Below are 21795 nucleotides of genomic sequence, written 5' to 3'. Positions count from 1 at the left end.
CAATTTCTAAATTGAGGCTTTAGAAATGGGTTACCCAGCTGATAGTTTTCCCTATAAAATCAGAAGTCTGGAAGGAGTCCATACCAATCCCTTTATTTTGTAGGTGAAGTTGAGCATAGATAGAGGAGCTAAGTGACTTGCTCAAGGTCATTTGAGGAGATTCCCACAAGAGGGAATCTTGTGTTGTGTTTTCATCATTGACTAGCAAAATATTTTAATTATTTTGCAGGGATCTCGGAAGCTTCTGGAACTCGTCAGATACCACATTGTCCCATCTATCCAGGTTGGCTCCACTTTTCCTGCCTTATTTTCCCCTTGCTCTCAAGATATCTGACCTTGTCTTAAATTCCAATATGATGGTGCTAGAAAATATGTGACAGTTGTTCTTTTTCTGTAGTTCCAGGCATACCCTTTACCACATGAAGAAATCTTCAAAGCCATGAAAACTCATGACATCAAAGCTCTCATTATTTATGTCATAATCTGGCAGACTGTTTTTTTCCAGTGAGGACTTTATGAAAGCAGGTCTCTGGATGTTGCTCTAAACATCTCTGTCTATTGTTCTCATTGCAGCTGGACGTGGCCACCCTCATTTCGACCCCTCACATCAGAAGCATGGCCAACCAGTTCATACAGTTTAACACAACCAACAATGTAGGTGAAAATTCTACCACCGGTATTGTTCCTCACATGTATTTTTGCTCTTCTTCTGTTTATTCTTTAGGTTACCTTTCCTCTACACGAGCTCACAGGCTTTACAATTAGTTCATTCATTTGTTGTTTCTTTTGGCAAATATCTGCTAAGCATCTAACTACCTGGGTGAGAGTCTGAACTCAATGCCAAGGATGAAGCAGTGAAACAGACAGGCGTCCGGCCCAACAAGGAAAAAAAGACTTTAAACAATGAATTAGCAGCCACTTAATTATTTAAATACCATTGTAATAAGTGCCACCAAGAGGAAGTTAGGAGGGTTGTGAGAGTATGTGAGAGGAGGAAACTGAGCAAGTCCGAGGGTCCAGAGGTCCTCAGTGAGGAGGTGATGCTTTGGCCAAGATTCAAAGGATGAGTAGAGTGAACTTGGGCAGAGATGAGAGAGTTCCAAGCAGAAGGAAGAGCGTGTGCAAAGGCCAGGGGGTGGGAGGGAATAGTACTGATTTAAGAAACTCACAGAGGGAATCATTATTCAGCTAACTCCCTGGGGTTGTAATATCAGCAAAAGTCCGGCAGTGTAGAGATTCTATCTCCTGTTGATTCATTGTTGATGGTGATGATGATGACCTCTCAACAAATATCTATGAAGTGCCTACTATGTGCCAGACACCATTTCAGGTCCTGAAGTTGGACCAATGAGCAAACAGACAAAAGTCCCTGGTTGCATAGAACTTTCATCTAGTAAATAGGAGGATAGCCAACAAACAAATTAAGTAAGTAAAATATATCCTGTGTTAGAGAGTAGTAAGTGCTGAGATGAAAAACAGCAAAGCAAGGAAGGGGGATAGAAAGTGGGGATGGGGCTGACATTTTAGATAAAGTGCCCAAGAAATCCTCATGGAGAGGAAAACATCTGAGCAAAGTACCTGAAGGAAATGAAGGAACAAGTAGTGTGACTATCTAGAGAAAGAGCATTCCAGAGTGAGGGCACAGTACGTGCAGAGGCACAAAGCAAGGAGCGTGCCTGACCTGGTTGAGGAACAGCAAGGTCACTGTGGCTAGAACAAAGAAAGTAGAAGGGAGAGAGGTCAGAGGGAAGTTCAACGCAGTAAGAGGGGGTGGGAGAGGCGTGGTCAGGTCGCACACGGCCTAAGAACTCAGAGTAAGGACATAGGCTCTTACTTGGAACAAGATGAGAAGCTATTGGAGGATTTCGAGCAGCAAAATGACACCATCAGACATACATTTTGGGAGACTAGCTAGGAAACCATTGCAATACCCCAGAGAAGAATGATAGTGACATAGACCAGGTACGTGGTAAGAAGTGGTTGAATTCTGAAGATATTTTGAAGGTGGGTTGGATGGAGGATGAAGAGAGAGGAAGCCACGGATGGCTCCTGAGGTTTTCACTTGAGCACCCACAGATGGAGGTCGCCATAAATGCTGCAGGTGGAGCAGATTTGGGGGGAATGTGGAGAACTGAATTCCTCACTCATTTTTGCTCCCTCCCCTACGACATAAGCAGGAACTTGTCTGGCTTTGTTCACTGATTTGTCCTCATCGCCTAAAGCAGAGCCTAATGCAAGGTCAATACATGGATCTGAATGAAGGAATTCTTATTTCACCACAGAGACGTAAAATAATTTGCCCAAGGTCTCACAGCAAATGTATTGTAGAGGGGAATAGTTACACTTCTTCCTGAGTCTGGCACCTGCAGGGACCATTTCTGCGAGGACATCCTTGCCTGGTGTCACTCAAGAATTCATTTAACAGATTCGTCTTTCCCTGTCTGCAAAGCCCTTCCAAGAGCAATCTTCCACGCTCTGAAAAGTGAAGTTGAAGGCTCTTTAGTGAGGTCGCCATCGTTCAGCTCTGCCAGGGGACCACTGGTGTTCCTGCTGTAGAGAATGAAAATGTCGTTGCTTCTTTCCAGGGACAGATTCTGGCAAATGATGTGGCAATGGAAGAAATTGAGGTCACTGCCAAAAATGGCCGAATTTACACGCTGACTGGAGTTCTCATTCCTCCCTCCATCGTCCCAATTCTGCCCCACCGATGTGATGAAACAAAGAGAGAGCTGAATCTGGTAAGGAAATTAGGAAAGTAGATAAGGGCCCCTGAACAGCCCCAGAGCAGACGACTGTCCTGCTATCACAATTCTACAGAAGCTGACAAACAGAGGTTTACCACAAATAGGAGCCTCACCCCAACGGGGTTTCTGTCTTCACGAAGAGGCCTGGCGTAAACTAAGATTCCTTTGGAGGAATTTCCACAATGATAGATGCTGCTCAGGTATATTTGTTTTCTAGGGCTGCCATAACAAACTAGGTGGCTTAAAGCAACAAACATATATTCTGTCACATTTCTGCAGGCCGGAAGTCTGTTGGCAAGGCCATGCTCCCTCGGAAGTTTCTTCCAGCTTCTGGTGCCTCCCGGCAGTCCTTGGCTTATAACTGCATCATGTCAATCTCTGCCTCCATCTTCGCATGGCCTCTTCCCTGTGTGTGTGTCACTGTGTGTCCCCTTCTCTTCTTGTAAGGACACAAGTCATTAGATCTAATGCATCTAATCCACTATGACCTCAGCTTAAATAATTACACCTGTGAAGACTCAATTTCCAAATAAGATCACATTCTGAGAGTTGGGAGAACATAAATTTAGGGGGCACACTATTCCACCCACTACATTTCAAGGGACTTGACGAGGGATTTAAAACAGAATTTCTTCTCGGGGGATGCTCTGGCCTAGCCAATCAACTGTCTTTCTGTGCTTCTTTTCAAATACCAAACTTTCTGGTTGTTTATGAGCATGTTGTGTACCCTCTAATGGCCTTTCCTGTTTCCATAGCAACTTTTTGGCTCAGTTGGTTTTAATCAGAGTGCCCCAGATTTCAACATTGCGGTACCTGTGATCTTTCAGTTCCATAGAAACCACATCTCTCACATCACAGTAATGATACATCGGGTTATTGCTTTCTTATGACACTTCAATAATATTTCAGTGATTGTTCTCACAATATCTTTGGAACATGGGCATTGAACAAGTAACGATGGCCTCTTTTTCCTGATTTTATTTTATTGATCCCTCTTCTTGTCGTGGAGGCTGGAACTAGCTGGCTGAGCACCTGGCACAGGCTTGTGGCTGATCCCAGATTTCCTCTCTGACCTAATGACTCTGACATGTTTTAGGCTGTTATGACAGAATTAGTCCTCCATGCCAGTCACACACGATCTGGGGGATTGCATTCGACTCTGAGCACCACTTTTTAAGAGAGGCAGAAATTTGGTCCCTTTCCCAGCCAGTCCCTGGCAGTGATTTTTGTTTGGTTCAGTCCTTGAAATAAATATTGGCAGATGTATCATCAGGCCTAGACCAGCATGAAGATCAGAACAGGGCACAAGAGAATAGTCCCATTTCCTGGCCCAAAAATAAATATATTAGGAAAATAGGGCCTCTGCAGAAAACAGTCGATAGGATTCAACAATTAGATGTCTTCAGAGCACCCCAACCCTAAGCAGCCCCTTTTCAAGGACAAGGAAGAAGTCTCTGGAGGGACAAGGGCAGCCCTAAGTGCTTGCCTTGTTGTGAGTTGCCTAGTTAGTTCCAAGCTGTTCAAAAGCTTGTTCTCCATCTACGTGAAGAATGGAATCAAGATGTGGGTTTGTGCCATGACCAAAAAAATTTTGATTAGATAGGGAGAAGAACTTCCCAGCAGCTGCCTTAGAAAGGAATCTTCTACTATTTTTTCTGGGTCTAGTCAAATCTGTCTGCTCCACATGGTGTAGAGTGGTTTTGAGTAAGTCTGTTTAAAGCACAAATGCATTCTCTGGAAAGTATTTAGGGCTAGCAAAGAATAGAAGCTGCTGGCACCTTCTATAAGTCTCCGTTTTCACCAGGCTGAAACCATAACTGCCTTTGGGCATGTATGTTTCGATCTGGGGGCATGTGTGTTTGGGTTTTAGGGGTTTAATAAATAGTCCTCTGTACTTGTTAGGGTCTGGGGTCCCTGCAGGAAACAGAATTTATCCCAATGATTCAAATGGAGAGTCTTTACTGAAGAAGCCACCACAGAGAAATGGGCAGGGCTAAGGAAATGAACAAGTCATGCTGAGGCATCTGGGGAGAAGCAATGGCAGGAAACCATCACCACCCCAGGACCAAAGAGTCACAGGGGTGTGAGGGAGCAGAGTTACTTGAAGCTTTAAGAGTAGGAAGACTGGAAGAAGGGACGACCGTCAGGAGCTATCGGGATGGTTCCTAAGCATAGGGAGAGCAGGGAAAAAATACCTTGACCTTGCTCCCCACCTCCCCACCAATATCTTGCTGGTGCATCCCATCAGCCAAGATCAATTGGAAGCGGGCAAGGAAACCCAAGAGATCATCCTCGTGGTCTACCTGCCGGAGCACAGAGCCCTGTGCAGAAGGTCAGAGAATGCATCTGGAGAGATTTGGATGCACACACTCCTTTCCTTCCTCCCGAATTCACAACCAATGGAGGAAGACGCCCGCGAGACTGAAAGGCAGAGATTCAATGTTCAGCCTCATTACTGCTAAGCTCATTGGAGAACAAGGACTTCATCCCACTGCTTCATGCTTGGCACAAATGGACACCCAGCGTGTCCCCTGAGAGGCAGGTGCCTCTCTACACAGCAGACAGTTGATCAGAAACCTGAGGCCTGTGGACAGCCTGATCCTAAAAGACAGAGAGGAAGGGGCTGAGCAGGCTCAGTTACTTCTCCCAACTCCCTCCTGCATTGTCTCTGTTCCTTCTCTCTGGGGAGGAATCAGTAGGTGATGGGAAGAGAGGCAGGGAGTGTTACTCTAATGGAACCCCCTTCACAGGGAGGAAGTATGAGGCCAGACAGGGTGGTCTCCTGCTCCCTCCTACAGGGGCACCTATACTGACCCACCATCTTTTTTTCCAGGGCACTTGTGTGAGCTGTTCCCTGGTGTATTGGAGCAAATGTCCTGCTAACTCCGAGCCCACAGTGAGTGTGACAGCTTCATGAAACCACGTATCACCCAAGCAACCCCACTGGTGTGGTTTCTTATCTTTTCTACCTTCCTCTTAAAAACTATTAACTCCAACAGGGGTTAATACATGATTAGCTCTTAGCCTGCCACCTGGGGGATGGTAGCAAGACAACCTTCCGATCCGCGTTTGAGTCCTTGCTTATTAACCCTAAGTAAGTTGCTTAACCTTTTTACTCGAATTTCCTTCATCTGTAAGTAATAATAATAATAATGAGCACAACAACAGGATTAGCATAGATGAAAAACCCCAGCGCAGTGCCTAAGTCAGGTAGCCCTTCAATAAAGGTTAATTCCTTCTCTGTTTTCCCTTTTAAATAAAATCCAACATTTGTGTGGGGAAGGCAAAACTTTCCCTCCACACGCTAGGGGTCTCCACCTGGGCCTCAAAATTAAGTTGACATAAAACGGACTAACAGGAGAAAAGCATACAGATTTTGACACCTACATGGGAGCGTCCATAGGAGAATGAAGACTAGAGAAGGCAAAACCCAAATGCTTATGTAGTGGGTTGAACAGAGAGGCAGTTTTGGAAAAGTAACGGAAATGTTCGAGGAGGCTAAAGGCAGATCAGTTATTTTAACAAGGTCTGTTTGTAAGATTCTTCTTGGCTTCCATTCCCTGTCTACGGTGACAAGGTATTTCTTTTCTCCTGGTAAAGGGAGGGCATCTTTCACATAGCAGTTTTATCTCCTGTTTTCAGAAAGAAAAGGAGACATCAGAGTGTCCCTTTTCTAGCTGCTGTTTTTCACATATCTTTAGCTCAAAATAATCCTTATGCCCACGTGGGCACTTGTGTGAGCTGTTCCCTGGTGTATTCCTGGATCCTTTGGAATGGCATATTCTCCCACCTGTTATTTGTATTTGCTCTTCCCCATCCTTGTTCTAGAGAGAAATAACAAGAAAATGCCACTAGAACCATCAAAACTTTTTCAAGTTTGATTGAATTCCACACACCTTTATTAAGGATTTATAGTGCTGGCTCTAGGGGCAAAAAGATGAATAAGGTACTGTCATGCGGGGAGGCCTGCGGGGTCTCTGCTCCTACTCCCCACACAAGAACGCAGGATACGGTGAGGCCAAAAAGGAACACCCACGGAGCCATAGGTAGGGGAGTCATACCACTATATTCTCTCTGGCGGCACTATACTCTCACTGGAGGCTGGATCCACACTGTCCGCAAACCGCCATCCACGCTTGCCAGCCCAGCCGCCATCTTCTTGCTAGCCCCCATTTTCTGCTAGCGTACCACAGCAGTTATATTAGTGGCCAATGGCTCACTGGTTACAGCTGACGGCCAACTAGCCACAGCTGATGGCCATCCAATCACAATTGATGGCCATTTACTACCTGAACCAGCACCTGTCTATGTGAGGCCGAGAGCCTGGAAACTGCTTTCTGGGGCTCAGTCCCCACAGGTACAGTTTGTTTTATTTTCTTTTTGTCTTGAGAAGCTCTAATCTAAAAAGGGAAACAGACAATTCACAGTGCATATGCCATGTATTCTATTGGTGGAAAAAGTAAAGTTGATGATAGAAATTTCTGCCTGTAAGTCCATCCTCAGAAAGAACTTCCCAACCAGAAGTTTCATTCAACACTAACATAAATCACTAAGGAAGGTGATGAGCTCTTTAATGCAATCCCATGGTGAAGCATTTGATAAAGCAAAACATTAAAATTAAATAGGCACAGGTGTTCAGGTATTTATTTTGCTAAATGGAGCCTTGAGTCCTTCAGCACGCTGCCAAACAGGGAATATGGAGAGGAAGGAGGAAAGAGGAAATCGTGTTGGTGGGTGTCATAGCCACGGCTGTGTGCCAGACATTGTTCTAAAAGCTTTACACAGCAAACCTATATGAGACAGGTATATTAGCATCCTAACCACTGTGTCGCCAGGGGACTGAGGCAAAGAAACATAAAACACCTCACATAAGGTCACTCAGCTGATACGTGGCAGAACCATGATCCCAAGGAAGGAGGAGGAAGGCAGGAAAGAAAGATGGGACACATGGCTTTGAGCCAGAAGAGCCCCATAAACTGCCCCTCGCATGCTCCCACGATCTACACTTGGCTAATTATTCTGAGATCCAACAAGAGCACTACATATTCCCTCAATGAATATATTTAAGATTTTAGGATTTTATAGTCCGTGAAGTTCTCAATGCTGTCTTCTTGAGCAAGACCCTAAGATGAAATGGTAAGGTCAACATCAATATTTATCTCCCCTAAAGTCAGAGCCGGGGACTAGTGCTTAAGACAAAACTTAAGATCGGCATTATTGTCCCATTTCACAGATTAGGCAACTGAGGCACACAGAGACTACATGACTTGCCTGTGTTATCCTAAAGGTCATAGGTGGTAAGGCAGGTCCCATTCTCTGGACCTGCCACTTACTAGCAGCATTCCTTAGAAAAATGATTTAACCTGTCTGGGCATCAGTTTCCTCATCTATAAAAAAAGAGATGAAAACACCCACATGGAGTTGAAAACTGATAACCTCATTGTGCAATGTGTCTGACTCTAGTAAGCTCTGAATATATTGTAGTTCTAGATAATTATGAGTGGACACTGGGGCTAGAGGATAAAAGGAAGTGTTTAAATCTGTACTCCTCCCACCCCGATAGAAAAACTCAGACTATCACTAATTTTGGGGGGGTTGGGGGAGGCGTGGATCTTTCTAAAAAATAGAGATGAACTCTTTACTGACTCCAAAATTTCTATATAAAAGGAGTTTAGGGGTGGCAACTGATTGGAAGGGGCATCTAAGCCATGTCCAGATGACCATGAGCGTGTTCCCTGATCGATTAGCGATGTCTGCCCCAGCATGACAGGGGCAGAAAGATGCATGTGCCCTGCGTTGTGCAAACCTTGGCCTGGATTCTACTAACAAGGGAACGGAGTACCTAAAGATGGTGACCAGGCTCTGACCAGGACCCACATGTGCTGGCGTGGTCTAAAGCAGCTTCCTGGCATGGACAATAAAGTGGAAGTAGAACATCTAGTGCATGTAGAAGCTGAGAGATGCGCAGAGGACCACGAAATGCACACTGCAATGCTTGTTCTCACTGGCTTTCTTCCAGGCACTCTTCACACGCAAATGTGTCTACACTGGCAAAACAGGGAGCTTAAAGAGTGGCTGTGCCAGATACTGCAATGCCACTGTGAAGGTGAGGAGTGGTGTGGCCGGGGCCCTCATCCAGGCCAGCAGGGCGCACACAGAGACCAGCAGGACTGGGCAGCACCAAGGCTACCCTCTTGGGCCCCCGGTTCTGTGCAGTCACAGGCTGCCTGTGGGACCTGGGCAATGTCTTCCTGCATGGGAAGTGAAGGGCAGATTTTCTCTATGGCAGCCAGGTCACCCCCTTCCCTGCATCCGCCCCTCCCATGGTGCCCTATGGCTCTTAACATAGAGCCCATACTCTCAATGCCCCCCACGCACCCACCCTCTGCCTCTGACCTGTCTCTGACCTCATTCCCACCTCAGAGTGTGGGCAATCACTGTCCATTTCCAACCTCAGAATGCTCTTCCAGGTTTTCTTGGGGCTCAGTCATCTTTGAAGTCTCCACTTAACTGTCACCTCCACCCAATTTCCCCCAGTTTCCGCCACCTCTGTTCTCACCTGCCAACTATATTATGGTACTTGGGTTTTTCAGCACTGACCACTCTCTGAAATTCCCTTCTCTTCCTTCTCCTTCCTCTCCTCTTCCTCCTTCTTTTTTATTTATTGTCTCATCCTGATTAGATAGAACATATACCCCACGAGCAGAAGCCTTCATCTGTCTTGTTCGCAGGTGCCAGAGCCAGGCTGGCCCCCGTGGTCAGCCCTCAGTAGATTTGTGGTGAACAGATGGCTGAGTACTGGCCATGCCATCATCTGCCAAAGAAAAAGTCCAGCTCATGGGCAGGGGGTGGGAGGGGCTAGTGCTGTTTATGATATTAATAGAAATGACAATATAGATATCCTTTAAGGAAATGGCACTCTGTTCTGGGTTTCAAAGGGCAGCACGCATTTTGTTTCCCAGGTACCAACATGCTGTAAAGGCTTCTACGGGCCCGACTGCAACCAATGTCCGGGAGGCTTCTTGAACCCATGCTCAGGAAATGGACAGGTGATAAGGACAGTCCCTGATGCATACTTTTTCATGAATGTTGAGGTTGACCTTTCGTAAGTTGAAAAATGATTTTTAAAACCACTGAACCAAGAAATGATACAATGCCAGCCACTATCTCCAGGAAGTAAAAATAAAAGATCAGTTACTAAAAGAACAGGTAGCTGCATTAGAAGGAATCTTTTGGGGGCAGGGGGAGGTGGGGTGGAGGGAAAGGTACAGCGATGTTGCTTCTAGTCTTTGCTTTTCTATTGCTGACTGCGTGACCTTGAGCTAGCAGCAAGGGTCGTTGGACCCCTCCCATGGACGACAGCAAGCTTGGCGGCATTGAACTCTAAGATTCCTTCCAGGAGTAAGATTTTATGATACTTAACAACAACAACAAAATAATAGCATTGCCCAGTGATTACTTTTTGTAACCTATTTGTAAAACCCAGTGAAATATAAAGGCCAAAACTTAACTCATCTAGCTTGGAGGTCAGAGCTAAACAAGCAAAGGTTAAAAAAAAAAAAAAAAATTAGTTGTGGTTCACATGGGAAAAGTATAGATCTGCACATTTAAGAAATCCATATCTGAATTAAGCCTCTTTCAAGGGGAGGGGAAAACACAACCATTTGTGGGGACACCACTCAGGTGAGGAGACTAGGACGAAGTTGGTACTAATTAATCACTGAAGCCAGGTGGTTGGGGAGGCACCTCTGATGCATGCCAATCATTACAAATCTAACCTTGAAACGGCTGGGGAGATGGAAAGCAAAAATATTTACCACTGAAGGGAAAGATACTGCAGTGTAAAGCCACAGATCTGAGCAAGTGAGAATCTGCAGAGAAAGGCCAGCCTTCATTCTGGAAGTCAGTGGCTTGTCATGCCATCCCTTAAGCATTTTTTGGAGATTCCCAGTTCACCACTGTGACTCCCCCTGCCCCTCCCTTGACTGACTTCCCTTAAAGTTCTAACTCCTGCCTTGGGACCCCCAAGCTTGTCGCTGTTTTGAGTTTTCTACCTGATACCAACACGACTCCACTTTTCACAGATTACCGAAGAGTCATTTCAAGTGGGATTGAATCTGAGTTCAAAGAAGTCAGGCCATGCAACGAAAGGGTCTGGGACTTCTGGGGGGGGGGGGGTTGTCCTAACGGCCCATGGTGCCTGCCTTTGTTCTCAGTGCGCAGACGGCGTCAGTGGCAATGGGACGTGCATTTGCCAGGATGGCTTCCAAGGCTCCCAGTGTCAGTTCTGCTCAGATCCCAATAAATACGGACCTCAGTGTGACAAAAGTAAGTGGCCCTTCCAGTGCTTCCTTCTGCTCCTCAGCCAGGACCCCTGCTGCACTGCAATAAGCCAAGGGTGCAGGCCTGGTGTCCTGGGCACCTTTCCTTGGTGTATGCCCTCATCACAGGGCAATTCTTAAGCACTTGGTTCTCAAACTGTAGCACGTGCCACGTGGCTGGGCCACACCCGTGGACTTACTGAGACAGTAGGCCTGGATGGTACCGGACAATTTGCATTTACAACAAGTTCCTCGGGGAGGCTGACCACTGTGGGTCCAAGGACCACATTTCGAAAACCAGTCTTTTAAAGTTTCCCCCACATACCTGAAGTGATACTAGTGGGTTCCATATCAAGAAACAGACTCGCCCCCTGCCTGTCAAGCCGTCTGCTTCCATCAGTCCCTCTCTTTGCAAAATGTACAACCTTAGGCAAGTTATTACACCTCTTTAGGGTTCAGTTTCCTCATCTATAAAATGGGGATAATAATACTAATTACCTCATACAGTTGGTATAAATGGAAACCACTTGCCTTAGAACAATACCTAGCACATAGTATGCACTACCCATAATATGTTAGCTGTTATTTTTATCTATCATTGTTGTTGCTATTATTCTCAGTTCAGTGACATAAATGTCACGAAGCTTATAGAACATGTAGAAAGTTCCACAACAGTAGACATTGAAAAAAATGAAGTTATATAATCTTAGAAAATGCACTGTGTTCTTTAAAATGACATTATGTATATATTTATGTAGATAAATATATTTAGATACATAATTCTAAGCTAAGATTAGAACTTAGAATGAATGAAATGAAAGAACTGCATCAGAGCTGGATGTAGAGTCAAACCCAGCTGAAGTTAAGTCCCCACTGTGCACCTTACTGGCCGTACGACCTTAGAAAAAGTCTCTCATTGAGCCTCAATTTCCCATCTGTAAAGTGGAGATAATACTGGTACCCACTTCATATGTCATTGATTAAGTTACACCATCATTTAGGGCTTTAAGTAATCAATAAATGAAGCCACCCTTATGACGATTACTCCTAACTTCACTCATTTGTTACAAAATGCACAACCCTTCCCGCCTCCTACCTTGTCTGATCTTCACAACTAGTTCTCTTTTTTTTTTTTAATTTTATTAGTTTCAGTTGCACAAGACAAAGCAATACTTAGACGTTTATCATTTATATCCCTCACACTGTAAGAACCCCCCTCCCCCCATCCACTACCCCTCTGACATCGCACACAGCCATTACATTTCCACTGTCTCTGTTCCTAATGCTGTACTCCGCTTCTTGTAAGTCTATACATATACATATATATACAGATACATACATATATATATATATATATATATATATATATATATATATATACATATACATATATGTATATATATAAAGTTATAGTTGGCCTTCATTATTGTTCAGCTTCAGGTGTACAGTGCAGTGATCAGGCATCTACATCATCCCTGAGGTGGTCTCCCAAATGGGACACGTGTCCATCAGATACCCTGCAAAATCTTTACATTATTGATTACATCCCCCAAATTAATTTTCAAAACCCCGTGGCCATCTTGTGATTACCGACTATTTTCTAATGCCCTCACCTCCCCTCTTATCCCCACCCCTGCCCCCATCTAACAACCCTCAGTTTTTCCTCTGTCTCCAAAACTGTTTCTGATTAGTTCATTCACTTATTCTTTTCTTTAGATTCCACAAATAAGTGAGATCAGATGGTATTTGTCTTTCTATGTCTGACTTATTTCACTTAACATAATGTTCTCTAGGTCCATCCATGTTGTTGCAAATGGTAAGATTTCTTTCTTCTTTATGGCTGTGTAATACTCCATTGTATTACTGTACCACAGTTTCCTAATCCAGCCATCTATCACAACTACTTCTTAAGATGAACAGGAAGCCAGAGCACAGCAGAGTCAGGGCTGCTGGTCCTAGTCCGAAGCTCTTTTTGCCAAATAAGGTTTCTGAGGGGAAGAAAATAGGGGTTTATTCCAAAACCTGCCAATGTTGGCATTTTTAGGAGTCCAGTGGGGCAGGGGGCCAAGGCTGGGGGCAGTGGGGCTGGGCATCCTGCTCGAACACTCGCCCCACCCACCCCACCCCCTCACCATCTGAGGCAGGGGATCCTTTTTTCTGAGGTCTTGTTCCTTGCAAATTAAGCCCCTATTAGTTTTTAAGGAGTCTTCTTTTTGTTTTAAATCCAGTCATGCTTTTCCAGCCCTCTTCCTGTGTTTCTCTTCTCTTTCCTGGATGTTGGTTCTGACCACCCAGACTAATTTCTCTCCCATCAGTCCTTTCTGGGGCAAAAACCACAGATTCTTTCATTCCTGATTATATTCGAGCCTCCACATCCTTGCCACTGCCTTTGAGGATCATTCACTCCCGCGTGCATAGGAACCTGAGTCTGAGGAGCTGGCTCATGCTGCAAATTTTAAATACCTATAGTCAAAAGCAAAGTAAGCTGCTGACGTTTAAAAGGACAATAGGCATGTGGAAATGCCAGTTAATATACTGATTTACTGTGTTTACACATGGTCACAATATAAATGGGCTTTGAAGGCTGAGTTCAAGTTCACACTTGGAAACTTAGTAGCAAGTTAGGCAATTTGCTTCCCCTATCCAGGCTTCAATTTCCTCACCTGGAAAATGGGGATGACAAAAGTACCTACTCCTGAGGCTGGTGACTATTAATGAGATGGTACAGGTTAAAGACAGGCCCCATGCCTTGACTGGTTTGCTCTGATGGAGAGTGAAGAACAAATATATAAGCTGCACACACCAGAGCTCATGCCAGCATGAACAATCACTTCTGTTTTTCCAGAATGTCTTCATCAAAAGATGAGAAATTTCCAGACTAAAGTCTCCAACTACGAAGTACATGAAAATTGAGTTCTCTGGCTCCTTTCGCAACATCACAACCCACCCTCCCCACCACACTCCACACACAAACATATAAAGCAGCCCTCAGACCAAGTTTTTCTCATCCTCGATGGGCCACACTGAGAAACACTTGAGACCCTAAGAAGTAGCATTCCATGACCCATGTACCCCAGCCCTGAATGTTCTTCTTCCTTCTCTTTCAGAATGTCTGTGCATTTACGGAACATGTGACAACAGGATCGGCAGTGATGGGGCCTGCCGCGCTGGCACATGCAGAGACGGTTCCGCTGGGAGATTCTGCCACAAGCAGACCTCAGCCTGTGGGCCCTACATGCAGTTCTGTCACATCCATGCCACTTGTGAATACAGCAATGGGACAGCGAGGTAGGCCAGTGCGTGTCGGGGGAGACGGGAGGTGCCATCCTTAATGGCCCATGGCCACTGTGTTACCTATAGACAGACCCAACTCATATACTAAGACTGGTTCTCTCCAACTGCCAATGTGGTTTTATGAAGAAAACCTCAGACTGAGCTGGATTCAAATTGCAGCACTCCCTTCTTTGAAAGTTGTGGCCTTTGAAAGCTGTGTGGCCTTGGGCAAGTTACTTAACCTCTCTGAGACTCCTTTCCCCATCATGACAATAAGGGTGATGTTGCCAACCTAGCAGGGCAGGTGTGAACATTAGAAAAACTCAATGTAAACGCACCCAGGACCAGGACTACCGCGTTATAGGTATTCAGTCATGGAAACTGTAATCATCATCATCACTCATGTGAAGGCAATGAAGATTTGTCCACCCACTTTCCAAGCCTTTAAAAATAGTTTACTACCTAAGGCCGTTAATAATAACTCCCCTGTTACAGGCACCGTCCAGGAAACTGGGTCTTTGGTCATTGGATCACTATTTGTTTCCTCAATACCCTCTAACATGTTCAGTGGGCTTGGAGAGAATGTTTCCTCTCCAGGCGTATCTGGTTCAAAGTCAATATCCACTCAAACAATATCCAGGGCAATGCAGAGAATGTCTGAAATTCTTGGCCTTATTTTTACTGCACTTTTCTTAATTTGTAATTACATAGTTATTATATTTGCTTACCTATTTACGGTCTGTATCCCCCACTAGACAATAGGAAGCAAGGGGCCAGAGACTGTCTTCTCTCTTCCACAGTTTACAACAGAAATGCATCTTCCTAAGGACTTAGGATCTACATCAGTGCATAAAGCAAAAACCTTAAGTAATCAAAAGTGTCCTTAAAACCTCTTAAATCACCCACAAAAGACTACCGATATGGGTCTGAATATACTATATAAGCTGAGCTTAGGTAAATCAAATAACGATGGACCAGGTCAACCTATATCTTCATTTGCATACCAGATTAAGTATTTAATTCCTCTAGGAACCTTGACACATGAAAAAAATTTTTTAGATTTTTGCGATGCACACAATTTGCAACAGTGACATAGGGGTATGGTGGAGTTACAAGGTGCCCCAGCACCTATCAGGGCACTCAATAAATATTGGCGGAACCAATGCCCTCCCCCCAATCTAATAGCGAAAGTTTCATGGTAGAACATTTTGAGAGAAACGTCTGAGAGGGTAAGAGGCCAGGAGACTGTCAGCTCATATGGAATGAGGTATCTCACGGAATGAGGAGAATGTTGTGTTCGGGGGGTGGGGGGCAGAACCTGAGAGACTAGAAAAGGGAGACAGGGGGGGTCTCACCTGACCGCCACTTTCACATATTTTAAGAACCATTGCATAGAAGAGAGTAGGCTTGTTCTCTACTGAACCAGAGATAATATCTAGAGTTATAAAGGGGCAGATTTCAGCCCAGTATGAGCAGAAAAGCTGCCAGATGTCAAGCCTTAGAAAGTGCAAATGGGTGCAAGTGCCCTGCTCAATGATCCACATGCTTTAGCTCATGAAATCTTCACCACGGCCTTATGAGGGAGGTGGTCTGATTAGACCCATTTTCCAGATGAGGAAACAAAGTCTCCCAGAGGTTAAGGGACTTGCCCAGGGTCACATGACTGCTGAGAGGTGGGGCCTGGAGTCCCACCTGGGTCTGACTGACTGCAGACCCCAGCCTGTGACCACCTTGGTTCACTGGCTCCCTGCACAAAGGCAAACTGTCATTCTTTCTGGCCATGAACCAGTTCACCCCAGGCTGCATGGTCCTCTTCCGGGTGGTTGGTGCTTATATTTCTGGGGCTGATTCTGTTCACTCCTCTTCTTGGCAGCTGTGTTTGCAACGCAGGATATGAAGGGGATGGAAGCCTCTGTTCAGACCTGGACCCTTGCTCGGGATCAACCCCAGGGGGCTGCAGCCGCAATGTGAGTGTGGTTGGTCTGCATTTATTTCCAGGCTGCCAGGGTTTTTAGGAAATCCTGAGAGAAGACCTTCCAAATGGCAGTGTCTGATGGCTTTTCACTGCATGAAGCACATCTGTTGGAACCTTGTGTTTTAAAGACAGTGCCAGGTGTCTTCTATGAGGCCCCACTTCCTCAGTGAACATGTGGCGGGGGCGAGGGGGGGCACTTTGGGCTCTTAAAAACACAGCCTGAGAACCAGACATTGAGATTATTAATCAAACTCTTGATTCAAACGCTACAGCTTACACGTGACTTTCATGTATGTGATCTAACTCGCTCCTCCCACCAACCCAGTGGAGCAGATTTTGTTATTCCCATCTTACGGACTAGGGAACGGAGGCTTGGGGACAGTAAGTGACTTGCCCTGAGTTCTGTTATTGTCAGGGCATCAGCCCAAACCCACCACTGCTTTCACTAACACCTTCTGAATATCACCACCATCACCTGGTCCTACTCACCTTCATTCCTCACCCACAATAACGGGTCTCCCTGCAGTATATTCGTTGTCCACCCACAGACGGAGTGGCTTGAAGTGGGTCAGGCCGTGTTTCTCCCATGCGGAAACTCCCTCAGGTACTTCCCCTGGCCCTGAGGATGAAATCGGACACCCTGCCTTGCCCCAGCCCACCGGAGTCGCCTTGGGCAGGCCCGGGCCACTCAGGCAGGCTCATCTCAGTAACCTATCTGGCCCCTTAGGCCCTCTCACCATGTCCTTCAGCCTCCTGATGTGGACATCCCGAGAGGCCTGGAGTTGGTACAGTGATGAGGAGCTTGGGCTTCAGCATCATATAGACCCGGGCTTGTGCCTCGTGGCCGTGTGACCCTAGGCAACTTCCGTCACTCTTCTCAGCCTCAGTTTGCTTGTCTGTAAATGGAGATAATAACACTGCCTTCGTCAAGACGGTGGCTTACCCCTGCCAAACATTAAGAACAGTCTCTGGCTCAATAAAATGGCAGTGAGGTTAGGGGTGGTGGCCGTTAGCTAGCTAACTCCGAGCAATGTGGCTCTTTAAACCATCTCACGTTTCCACTTTTCCACTGTTCTCCCTACAAATATGTGTTTTACTTCTTTCCCTTGAACTCCATGCAAATCTGTGTTTCTAGAATGTCCCTCTGAAAATCCTTTTTTGCTTTTGGTATCACGTAACTGGACTGAGGTTTCCGGAGTTTTGCTGCTTCTTTTCCTCCTGCAGGCAGAATGCATCAGAACCGGCGTAGGCACCCACACCTGCATGTGCCAGCAGGGGTGGACCGGGGACGGAAGAGATTGCTTGGAGATCAACAACTGCCTGCTGCCCAGCGCTGGCAGCTGCCACAACAATGCGACCTGTTTATACGTAGGCCCCGGGCAGGTAGGTGTGACGTGGTAGAGCGACAAAAGGAAACAGGATTCCAGTAATGTTTTTTTCACCCCGCCAGACACAAAAGTACTCTGCTTAGAACTTACTGCAGCTCTTTTATCATTTGTAGTAGTGACAATAAGTTCATTGTCACAACAAACTTATGAAGTAGGTACTATTTTTTTTTCACCTTTTGATCTCCTTCACCCATTTCATTTACCCCTACCCCTCACCTCTGGAAACCACCAATCTGTTCTCTATCTAGGATGTTGGTTTGGGGTTGTTGTTGTTGTTGTTTTTTAAGATTCCAAATATAAGTGACATCATATGGTATTTGTCTTTCTCTATCTAATTTATTTCACTTAGCATAATGCTCTCAAGGTCCATCCATGTTGTGGGAAATGGCAAGATTTCATTCTTTTTTGTGGTTAAATAATATTCCGTTCTAGATATATGCTGCATTATCTGTTCTCTGTGGATGGACACTTAGGTTGTTTCCATATCTTGGCTATTGTAAATAATGCTGCAATGAGCATGGCAGTGTAAATCTCTTTTCAAGTTAGTGTTTTGTTTTCTTCAGATACATACCCAGAAGTGAAACTCTGCGTCATAAGGTAGTTCTATTTTTAATTTTTTGAGGAACCTCCATACTGTTTTCCATAGTGGCTGCACCAACCTGTAATCCTACCAGCAGTGCACGAGGGTTCCCTTTTCTCCACCTCCTCACCAGCACTTGTCTTTTTGAGGATAGCCTTTCCAGCAGGTGTGAGGTGATACCTCATTGTGGTTTTGATTTGAATTTCCCTGATGATTAGTGATGTTGAGCATCTTTTCATGTACCTGTCAGTCATCTGTGTGTCTTCTGTGGAAAAAGGTCTATTCAGAGCCTCTGTCCGTGTTTTAATCAGTGTTTGTATTTTTGCTACTGACTTGTATGCGTTCTCTATAGATTTTGGTTATTAACCCCTTATCATATATATGGTTTGCAAATATTTTCTCCCATTCTTTGGGTTGCCTTTTCATCTTGTTGATGGTTTCCTTCGCTGTGCAGAAGCTTTTTTGTTTGCTGTTTTTTTATTTTTGCTTTTGTTGCCATGCAGATAGGGTTATTATTCCATCTTATAAATGAGAAAATTGAGGCACAGAAAGGCTAAATATTTTGCCCGCATCATACAGAAAATCAATCATGGTGTGAGATTTCAAACCCAGGCAGTCTGACTCCTGAACTGCCCTCTCAGTCACACTTTGACCACACTATATTTCTGTAGCACGCTACAGTTTGTTGATCACTTTCACATCACCTTATTTAAGGGGGGCTGAGGCAGAGAAAGCTATTTAACCTTTCCCTCTTGGATAGAGGGGCCAGTTTTTCCAATGCGATGTCCTTGAACATCTAACTTCTCTGAGAATCTCCATATGGCCCTTCTGAGATATTAAATTCTAAATGGAAGTACCAAGAAACTATCAGATTGGGAAATTTAACGTAGAATGTGGATGACCAACAGCTCTGGAATCTGAAGTATAACAAACAAAAGACATGCACGCGGTTCTCAAGGAGGGCCGAACAGATATGGTTCCCAGCGTTCATTTTTCAGTGCCACATGAGGGCAAGGCATGGGAGGCTGTTGTTTTTAATAATCCCCTTCGACTCTGTTCTTGGAATTATAGAGTGAGTGTGAGTGCAAGAAAGGATTTCAAGGCAATGGGTTTGACTGTGAACCAATAACTTCATGCTTAGAACAACCTGGACAATGTCATCCACTGGTGAGTTACTTGATTTCTTTTATCCCTACTAAGAAACAAAAAAACAAAAACAAAAACAAATGCTTGAGAAAGAAAGTTAGGATATTTCTTATCTGAACAAAATCCTTACTCCCAAAGCGAGTCCCTAAGCAGGATGTGAGTAGTTACTGCAACTTTCACTCTATTCCAAAGCTTGGAAGAACCAACATATAATTGCCACAGGAAATACAGGACACCCCATTAAATTTGAATTTCAGATATACAATAAATCCTTTTCCAGAACAAGTATGCCCCCAAGTTAGTACATGGGACGTACTTCAACTAAACAGTATTCATTTACCTGAAATTCAAATGAGCTGTGTCCTGTGTTTTTCCTTGCCAAATCTGGCAGGAATGAGAAGAAAGAATTTCATTGTGATTAAATAAGAGCTGCACCAAACATGCAGACAGGAGCCTTTCCTTGCAACACTGAAGAGTCACTTCTAGCATCTTTCAGCCCCAAATTTGCAGTTCTCACCTTAGATGGAGCCTGATGTCTCACGGATGTAACTCATATCTAACTCTTTAGTTAGGAAGTCAAACCATTTCTTTCATCTTTGTTTTATCAGGCCACCTGTCAGTTTATTTCTTCTGGCGCCTGGAGCTGTGTCTGTCGAGAGGGCTATGAAGGAGACGGCTTTCTGTGCTATGGAAATGCAGCAGTGGTAAGTCATCTAAGATCAACTCCAGTACAGAATAATAAAGACAAAGCTGTTTGGTAAAAAAGCTATTAGCTAGAATGCCTTTCAAGGGCTCTACAAACCATTTGCTCCAGGAGATTTTATATGAAGCAAGCTGCTTCTCACAGATGGTGTATGTGAGTCACAAATTTTCTACAGGCTAAAGGGAGCTAACTTTTATTTGGCACCATCTGTGTACCAAGCAATCCTGTCTTCTCTTTCTTTCCATTTGATCTCTTTTCATTCCCAAACTTCCCAAATGGACAACTAACTGGCCTCTGCTGAGCTCTCTGAGTGCACTGTGTGCCTCCTATTGGTACTAGAGCACCCTGTGCTTACCACACCTGGGGTGTGTGTGTGTGTGTGTGTGTGTGTGTGTGTGTGTGTGTGTGTCTTCAGTATACTGGCATCTTACTAAGTCCTTAACATGCAGCAGCACCCCCATTTAAATCTCCCAACCACCTCTGAGGTCGCTGCTACTAGTACGCCCATTTTATAGATGAGGAAACTAAGAGGCTAGGCAAACTTGCCTCAGGCTGCTCAGCTCCAGAGTGAGGAATCCAGCCCACGGTTGTCTAAGTGCAGGGCCCAAGCCATTACCCACCAGTGTCGAGCATGTACACGTCACACAGAATTGTCCTTGCTCGTGCATTTATCTGTCTCCTCCCTCCACTGGACTTATAAACTCTTGAGAGCAGGTCCTCGTCTTGTTTCCTATTTCACTCCCACTGTGTATAAAGATTTTTTGTTGAAATGAGACATTAAAGAAGTTGGCAAAGTCTCTCATCACTTCCTTTTTGTTCAGCTCACTCACTGCAGTTTGTTTCCTGTCCCTCCTCTCAGCTGAAGCCATTAGTCTAACAAACCCCAGGACCCGCACTTCACCCAAACTGAGAGCCTCTCTCGGGCTGGAGTCCTTGTTCCCCGGGGTTGGCTGCAGCATGCGACCTTTGCCTCTCTGCCTATGCAGGCTCCTTCTCACCCTTCCCTTCACACTGTTCCTGCTGCTCACCCCGTCGGGCCTAGGAGCTATCTCCTGACACCCAGACGTGGAGCGTAGACCCCACATTTTGTCTGCACTGTCCATTGGCCACATTTCCTAAAACGTTAAAACCCTGCTTTTACAACATCCCTTTCCTCCCACAGAAAATGAGATGAAGTCCAAATCCTCAGTCTGGGACTCCAGGCATCTTCACACAGGCTCAACTCACTTTTCTTGCAAGTAGCTTAGCTTAGCTTTAGCTTAGCCATGGCTTTCCCAGCTCTATGCCGGCTCCGTTCTCCTCTCCCACGGACCCCTGGTCTTTCTGCTGCCCCTCCAGGTCCAGCTCGTGCCCTCCTGTCCTTTAAAGCAGCCCCTTTAAGGAGTGACATGAGCATCTCAGCTCTTGTACTTGCCTGTTTACTAATTTACTTTTTAACAGGTGTTTACTAACTTAATAACCCCCACTACTTTCAAAAAAGAATTGAGACAGCTCTGAGATTTATTGTCTTTATGTAGTTGTCTTGCATGTAATTGTTACTGCCATTTTCATGGAGTCTAATGATTTAAAAATGCTTTCACATACATTCATGCATATAATATTTATAATTCCAGGAGCAAGGCAGCATCATATTATCATATTCATTGTTCAGATTAGATTCTTGAG

The 21795-nt window shown here is 45.0% G+C and overlaps 1 protein-coding gene across 2 annotated transcripts in view; it reads left to right on the top strand.

Annotated features, from left to right (window-relative positions):
* Positions 1-21795, top strand: part of STAB2 (stabilin 2) — a 132258-nt gene that overhangs the window by 41771 nt on the left and 68692 nt on the right. For both annotated transcript variants that reach the window (XM_074326224.2, XM_088797188.1), the window contains exons 16-27: positions 230-283; positions 574-654; positions 2586-2738; positions 5578-5640; positions 8764-8850; positions 9707-9793; positions 10961-11072; positions 14173-14353; positions 16212-16305; positions 17538-17696; positions 19353-19448; positions 20036-20131. In XM_074326224.2, the coding sequence (XP_074182325.2) occupies positions 230-283; positions 574-654; positions 2586-2738; positions 5578-5640; positions 8764-8850; positions 9707-9793; positions 10961-11072; positions 14173-14353; positions 16212-16305; positions 17538-17696; positions 19353-19448; positions 20036-20131 (1263 nt within the window). The remainder of the gene's footprint in view (positions 1-229; positions 284-573; positions 655-2585; positions 2739-5577; positions 5641-8763; positions 8851-9706; positions 9794-10960; positions 11073-14172; positions 14354-16211; positions 16306-17537; positions 17697-19352; positions 19449-20035; positions 20132-21795) is intronic.

The sequence above is a fragment of the Rhinolophus sinicus genome, chromosome 1, assembly GCF_057876585.1.
Source record: "Rhinolophus sinicus isolate RSI-liver-muscle chromosome 1, RSI-T2T, whole genome shotgun sequence".
NCBI classification, from domain to species: Eukaryota; Metazoa; Chordata; class Mammalia; order Chiroptera; family Rhinolophidae; genus Rhinolophus; species Rhinolophus sinicus.
The sequence above is the reverse complement of the archived record's forward strand: the minus strand, read 5'-3'. Positions and strand labels throughout refer to the sequence as shown.